Source organism: Buceros rhinoceros, unplaced genomic scaffold (genome assembly GCF_000710305.1).
Source record: "Buceros rhinoceros silvestris isolate BGI_N320 unplaced genomic scaffold, ASM71030v1 scaffold8390, whole genome shotgun sequence".
NCBI classification, from domain to species: domain Eukaryota; kingdom Metazoa; phylum Chordata; class Aves; order Bucerotiformes; family Bucerotidae; genus Buceros; species Buceros rhinoceros.
In genome coordinates this window covers 76,582-84,295 of record NW_010390152.1, presented here as the reverse complement: position 1 = coordinate 84,295, position 7,714 = coordinate 76,582, and the positions used below count along the sequence as shown (strand labels likewise).

The 7,714-nt window shown below is 38.7% G+C and overlaps 1 protein-coding gene across 1 annotated transcript in view; it reads right to left on the bottom strand.

The window, feature by feature from the left end:
- Nucleotides 1-2: 2 nt before the first annotated feature.
- The window catches only part of LOC104493926 (potassium voltage-gated channel subfamily D member 2-like), a 17,200-nt gene continuing 9,488 nt past the window's right edge, over nucleotides 3-7,714 (bottom strand). Inside the window, exons 3-5 of the mRNA XM_010136698.1 lie at nucleotides 6,417-6,512; nucleotides 2,174-2,421; nucleotides 3-530 (exon numbers count right to left, since the gene is read on the bottom strand). Of these exons, the coding sequence (XP_010135000.1) occupies nucleotides 353-530; nucleotides 2,174-2,421; nucleotides 6,417-6,512 (522 nt within the window). The 3' untranslated portion in view covers nucleotides 3-352. The remainder of the gene's footprint in view (nucleotides 531-2,173; nucleotides 2,422-6,416; nucleotides 6,513-7,714) is intronic.

Genomic DNA, 7,714 nt, shown 5'->3' with positions numbered 1-7,714 from the left:
GTTTCTATTTTTTGTTTTGTGTTTTTTCTTTTTCTAAAAAGAGCTCTCATGATAAGAAGAAGCATCAATGGGGACATTTCATTGTGCTCATGTAGTAAGTCAGGATGGTCACAGAAGATTCCACCATGCGTCACTTCAGACAAGGGGTAAGAAACTCCTTTTGGTTCACACTCTATGACACCGAAACCCACAAAGTGTTTTGTTTTTCCTGAACCTCTGGCTCTGTCGCCGCTGGCGCACATGTCAAGGGGCGTTGTCTTTGTCAGCTCTCTCAGTCCTCGCGACTTGTTTCTCACTGCTAGAGCTCAGCTTGCAAGTGGTCTTTATGCTAATTTATAAAGAATTCCTTATTTTATAAAGCAGATACTCTGACAATGTTTCCTCCCGAATAGTCGGGAGACTCTGGCCTATCATCTCCTTCGGGTGTGGTGACTGGAGGTGTCGGGATACTAATTATTGCTGTAGTGACATAAGGCTGCTCACAGTTTAGTTTAACGCATTCTTCCACTTTGGCATTTAAGCTGGAACGGCTGGAGGAAGAAACAAAAATCCATGAAGAAAGAAAGTCCACATTACTGCAAATCTCTTGTGTGCCCAGTTGCACTCCCTCAGCCGGCCGTCTCCATCCTGCCCTGTTAGAGGGCTCAGAGGTGCAAAACACCACCACCCCACCACCCTGCACCCCGTCAGCAGGTGGTCCATGGCTACATCCATTGGCAGGCCCCCTTCCTCCTTTCCTTCCTACTGTTTCAGCACTTCTAAAAGTTTCTGGGCTCATCACCTAAGAGTTTCTGAGCAGGGGAGGCTATCTGAGGTGCTCCCTGGGGAACAAACTTTGCACAGCCAAATGACTTGCTATGCAGGAAAGTGGAAACTCAGGGGTAGTCCCAGTCTCCTACCAAATCCTCCATGCTACACTTAATTAAAAACATTTTATATATTATGTATCCTCAAGAGTAAGACACAGCGACATACGTACTAACAAAGCTTAATATGTTCATGGAGTTGCTGTACTACCTCAGCATCAAAAGAAACTTGCAAAACTCAGACTGGTTTGAGGTGAGACTGGCATTATGTGCTTGTGGTTTTAGCTGCCTTTTTTTTTTTTTTTTAGCACAAAGCTGGTGCTGGTTTTTACATACTCTGTGACTGTAAGTATGGTGTAGGAGAGTCCTCTGGCAGAGAAAGGATGGATCCAGGCAGAGTATTTCCTGAAAACCTCAAACATTGGATCTGTGTGGTGGCCAGGAGGACTCAATGGACAACAGCTGGAAAAATTCAGTAGCTACAAGCTGCTGGATTGTTCATGGAAGTGAAATCCAAACCCAGTAACTATACAAAGCAAGCTACTAACAATGTAACCGAACAAGTCAATCTCTATAGCAACTAGTGCTGAAAAAGCTTTTTTTTATGTGGCGGCATGAGTTCAATAGAAAACACTTCTGAGTCTCCTGAGACCTTTGTTGTGTTTTCAGAGGTAGAGTTTGGTTACACCTGAAAGCCAAACGGTTTATTTGTGAGAGTACAGAGATGTTCAGTAAATTACAGACTCTTAAACAGCACTTGACTTACTACTGTAATAACTCCTCAAACTAAAAAATACATTTTTTTCTTACCCATTTCATTTTTTTTGTTTAGAAGAGTCTTTCTTATGACTATTACTACTTAGGACTCTGGGAATCTGGAATCATTACTTCTCTGCTCTGTGGTAATGTGAGAAAGTCTCATTTGTCCTGTGCTTCTGAATCAAACCAGTAGAAACAGCAGGAACAGACCTTTCTTTCCCTTCCCACTTGCTAGTCTTGTGTGTCTGAATTGTACACCTTTCTATGCTAATTTTTTCCTGTTACGTGTTTGTCTGTGGCATATAATATTTTGTGCTCTAGTTAATTTGGGGTTCCTGGATGCTATTCGCTGCAAGTAGTACCCAGTAGTTTGTGGGGAGGGCATGAAAGGGCGGAAATGGATGTAGAAAAGACTATTCTGTTATCTTGGACTGAGCTTGAAGCAAACTAAGTGCGGGAGGTTTCAGTACTAGTGTCCACTTTTGTTTGACTATTTGACTTTCATCGTTAGCTTCGCAGCCTACCTGCAGAGGCCACACCACCTCTACATTTCTTCTCTAATGAAGAAAGGGGCTTCAGCTCTTGGTGTGCTGATGTGTGTGAAGTACCTGTTAGACAGAGGCGTCCTCTCCACACATCTGATCTGGATGGTGCTGAGCTCTTGGACACTGCCTGGACGGCTGCCAGTGATGGTGGTGTTTGGGATGCGGTAAGTCTTTTTATGTCTTCGTGAGCAGCAAGTGCTAGTAACACCTTGTTGAGATGAGAGAGAGGGGCTGTGGCTGGGAGGTCTGTTGACTGTGGAAACCTCCATACAGCTCTCTTCATAGACTTGCTCATCCACAAACTCATGGTTCTAGCCCAGAGGAATCCAACAAAGGGACAAAGCGCACATAGAAAGATAATTAAAGTGAACATATTAATCATGGTTGTTTGAAGGCTTAAATTGACACAGCTGAATAAAATGGGAAAGTTAGACAGCTTGATTGTAGTGTTTAGCCCATATTAGCCTGGGCTGAATACCAACACAAATGTAAACGCTGGAACAAAACTCTCGGAGCTCTAAATAAGAAAATGTTAATCCAAATTATTTTGTAAAATAGCACGTGATTGTGATGTTGTTTGCATTACAAATATCTGTATAATCTATGAAGTGCCACAAAACAGAAGATTATCTTTATTAATAAAAACACAAGTGGTGCTTATGTAAATGCTCTAAATGTCATTTGGAAATAAATAAGATCTATTATATTGAACTATAATACAATAAAATTCCTAAGTATTTTCCAAATGAGTTTATAAAGCTTCCTTTTGAAATGCATGCTAGAAGTCAGGATCTGAAACAGTGTTTTGAGGTACACATCTGTGTAAAAGATTCAATCAGATAGAAATATTGATTAGAGGAGACGAGATGGTTATTTAAAAGCATCCAAAAAGTTCCTAATTGCTCTATATGGATGTATCGAAAGCAGTTTAGAAGACTGAGCATTTTATGATGTGAAGTGCTCTTCATTTAGGCAATCTTTGCTTAATCTCAGCATAGACAGAAGTTTTATAGGGTTATCATATATCAAATATCAAATATATCAAATCCGCAGGCTGGCTTATGTTGACTCAGTAGGTGAATAGGTAGTGTTTCACGCACAGCTGTGATTTCCACACTTCTGTGTGCAAAAGAGCATGAAAAAATGTTGTTGCTTATAGCGTGCATCTGGAGGGAGGGAGGGAGGAGGATTTTCTACGGTAATTTTTAAAGCAGCAGCCCAAAGTAAGCAGAGATTAAGATATGCTCATATTTAGTTTGAGAAAGCCTCCTTTTTAACAAAAAGTCTTTCCGGTTACTGCTGGAATCAATCTGAGTATCCTGAGAACGGTTCAGGAATGGTTTAGGGAGCATATTCTGGGTTGTTTTACACTCTACTCAGTCTCATTCACTTCAAATTTGTTAGCTTGCTGCATTTTTGTGCTTTTAGAATGAGAAAATATATTCCCTTACACACTCCCCCCCCAAAGCATGATGCACTAATTGGAAAGATGCTAACATTTTTCAGGAGAATTACAGAACAGTGCTAATATAAAATATGTGAACAAAGTAAACAGAGTAACAGCTCTGGCCAAGCGTTTGTGACAAATGGAAGTAACTTTATAGTCATATTATTGTTATTTCCATTTCTTCTGTTCTTCACTCAGACATAAGTTTGTGTAGAACTGAGTGGTTTTGAAGAATGCCTATTTCAAGTGATATAGAAAGAAAGAACTTGCTTGATAATTACTTCTATAAGGCATATGTCACTCACAATCAAGATTCTGAATGCAATTGCACAGTGGACATAAAATTCAGAGAAAAATGACCTAATCTCCATTTTTAGAGTATGTTTACTGGCTTGCAGTATGTTTGCCAAGAACTCTGCTAGTTTTCCAATTAAAAGTAATTTTGTGCTTCCTAAAACTTTTATGGAGCATCCAACAAGAATTCAGTTTGTGGGGTCCATTAAAGAGGGCTACTGAGTGAACTTTCAATATAGACTGGAAACATTTTGAAACAATATAATAGCTCAAGTTAATAGATTTGATTATATGTATTAATTACCTGTTTGAAATTAGATAAAAGTAGCCTGTAAAATACAACTTTCAGTGCAATTATTTTCATCATGAATGTAATTTTCACAGAATTCCGTAACATTGCCCACTCTGCATTTCTTGAAGGGCAAGAGATCTTATCTTATTGACTGTAAAGTGCTGAAAAAGGGAAAATGTGCCTTTGCTTAGTATCATTTGGACTGATGCTTATACCAAGTCATATTTCAAAGGATGACGAGAGGCTAAGAAGGCACCTCACCCTTGCTCGTATACCATGAACCAGCAACTGGCCAGATTTCACAAGCTGAGGGCCCAAAATTTCAAGTTGCCACTAAAATTTTAGTAATGCATGATCTGCAGAATGCAACTTGGAACCCCGTCTTGTGTGAACTCAGAGCCAGTAGCTGGACCCAACAAACAAGGAAAAAATAAAGTGGATTCTATGCAAATTTAGGAAGCAGGATGACACTTGCTTTATAGACTTGCTCTTCTTTTAAAAGAAAGCTTTGTTCAAAAAAAGAAAAGGCTTACATATTCTACCGTTATGATTAGAGGAAACGTGAAAATTTGGGAGCTGAATCCAAATTAATAGAATTTTTTTTAATTTTTTTTCTTCACATTATTTCTATGAGAGTTTGACCAGATCTGTGCCTGCTACTAGGGTTTTTCAATATGTCTATAACATTCAACTGTGGAACAAATTCAAAGGCAGATTGCTATTATCAGGTTCTAGTACAAAATGTCTCAAAAATGTTCCAAAAGGACCCATCCTGAATCTTCACAAAGAAACTACTTTATACACTGAATAGCAAGCAAAACATCTTGTCCTACAGCACATTATATATAAAAAAACACCCCAAAAGTAAAAATGGAGAAGACATAAGCACCTGTGAGATGGCCTATTACTGTCTAAGTGATGTAACAATTGATGACCATTCTATTTACAAATAAAATGCTGTTGAAAGTAAAACATAAAATTGTATATATACATACATCATATTTTAATTTAGCAATGTCTGTTGTGGGAAAACTTTTTAATCTCTTTTGTGAGAAATAGCAGAAAGACCTTTGCATAGATCTTCATCAAATATAGCAGAGGCATTACTGGGTCTTTTAATGAAAATCTAGAACTAGACTATAAAGATAAGACAAAAGAGTATAAGTTTGCTTTATGTATACAAAACTTAAAGAGAAATCACAGAATTTTGTATGTGCAACTAGAACTTATAAAACTAAATGTAAATTTGTAAATCGTAGTTTAATGGATGTTAACCAACCTACCTAAAAAAAAAGATAAATTCTACCTGACAATATAACCTCCACAAAAATACAAGGAGATAATTTCAGCATGCCCTATGTGAAATTCCCAAATCAGATTAAATAAGATTAAATTCAGTATCACTAATATTTATGTTCTTGGTTTCCTTAGGAAATGATAAAAGAGGAAACAATGTACATTTAGTGGTGATCTGAGTTATTGCTATGATGTTATCTGTCCAGAAATATACTATTAGCAAACATGGCACTAAGTTATTACTGAATCATAACTCTGCTTAGTTTGCTATCCTTTGTGGCTGTATGATTATTCAGGTATTGACCAGGGAAAAACATAGAGAGCACATGATAAGTAGTCTTTTTGATTTACAGGGAGTTTCAAATCTAGATGAGCATATTTGGGCTGTTATGAATTGCATCAGTGATTTCTACAGGGATTCAGTGTCTAAAATGAAGCCAAAAGACTTTGAAGTTTTGCACCTGCATTTGGATTAAGCACCCAAAGCTCCAAAATGGGATGCTGGCGGATCCTCTTTTACAGTCACTTCAGCGAGAATTGCATTCATGTCCGAGGAAATGCTCAGCAGCTCTGCCTGTACAAATTCCCAACATTTGCTCAGGCAAAAACTTGTTTTGGCTGCACTGAGTACTGAATATGTAAGGAGTAGAAATTTCTATGGTTTTATGAACTGTGCTGCGGAAAAGCACAAATGATAACATTACTGAGTGCATGAAAACCATACTGAAGGTCACATATACAGCCTGGCTATACTGAAGCCATCTCACTGATGCCAGTATCTTTCACCCTAGATGAGGCTCTCATCCAGGATCTCTCTGTTATTTATATGCAGTGGGTATAATGCTTTAAGATAAAATGACTTTTCTTCCCACTTGACTGCTTTCATATAAGGGCTTATTAATGAGAAGAAATACTGAAAACATTCAAAACTAGGCTGGTGTTGGAATTCACAGAAAAACACAGTTCTCTTTTCTTACCGTTGTTTTTTCCAGGCAGTGAAGCAGGTGGTGGTGCTGCGTTTCAAAAGAAGAGCCAGATTTGCTAACAAAGGCCTGTTCTTCTTCACTGGAGGACTGTTAATACACAGAACTCTGTATTATTCTCATTTGTGAACAAGAGGGCTCTTATCCAAATATTTGATCAGAACTAATCTGGATTGTACACGGTAGCATAAAGGCAATGCTTCATCTACATGGTATAACCCAAGTCGTTTGGTCCCAAGCTCTCTTTTGCTTGTTTGTTTTTTAATGAAAATATTTCCTTTCCTTCCCTTACACATCCTTTTAAATGTTTGCATCTTAAGTCTTTTATACAGAGACAGAATAGTACAATTTACAAGTGCAATCAACATGTAAGCTTTGAATGTTGAATCAACGCATTCTTAAAACTATCATAAATTTAAGTGACAGTAAAATATTTTTTTTTTTCCCTGGGAATGTGCCTCGTTTGAAGGAAATTAAACATAGTTGCCCTCCTGGGATCATTTCATAGCACTAAAGAATTTATGGTATTGCTGCTTACACAAAAATTCATGCCAGTGCTCCCAATTTGCTGAGTTTGGAAAGCGCACAGCAGATGTTACTGACACAGAATGAAGAATTAAATAGAAAGCATCCACTGTTTATTAATTGCTTTCATAATTATTCACTAGAAAGCAAAAAACTAAATAGGGGAGGAAGTGGGATACTAGGAAAGATTACCGTTCAACTTCAGGATATTTTACATCTGCATGGCAATTAAGCTGCTGGTGTCTATTTAGTTCAAAGATGTGAGTTCTTCCAAGCAGGAGAGGAAACGGGGGCTCTGACTGCTCGTCTTTTGTGCTAGACCGGATGGATGGATGGACAGCCCCTTCCTCCTCTTCTGGCTATAGGCTAAAGCATTTGGCTTTTTACACATACCGAACAGAAAGGGCGTAGAGGAATGAAAGCCTTTCTGTAACCCTCAGGGATTTTCCTAAATGCCAGAAGGTGGCAGGGATTAAAACCCACTGTGTCTTCAGTCTTTCTCAGCTGGCTACAGCTCTGAGCAGCCAAGGGACTGTCTCTGGCAGCATGGGTTGCCATGGATCCCAGTCCCAGCTGCTGCCCATGGCTGCCACCACTGATCCTGGCTTTCTTGGCAGGGGTAAAGAGGGAATTTGATTCAGGTAACATTGGATTCTAATGTGTGTGAGGTAATCATTAAGATCCTCCTTAGAGCAAAGTAGGTGCTTCCAGGGAATGCTTTTCACTCTGCAAAACCCCTCTGTGCAAACTGTACCCTGGAGCTACCT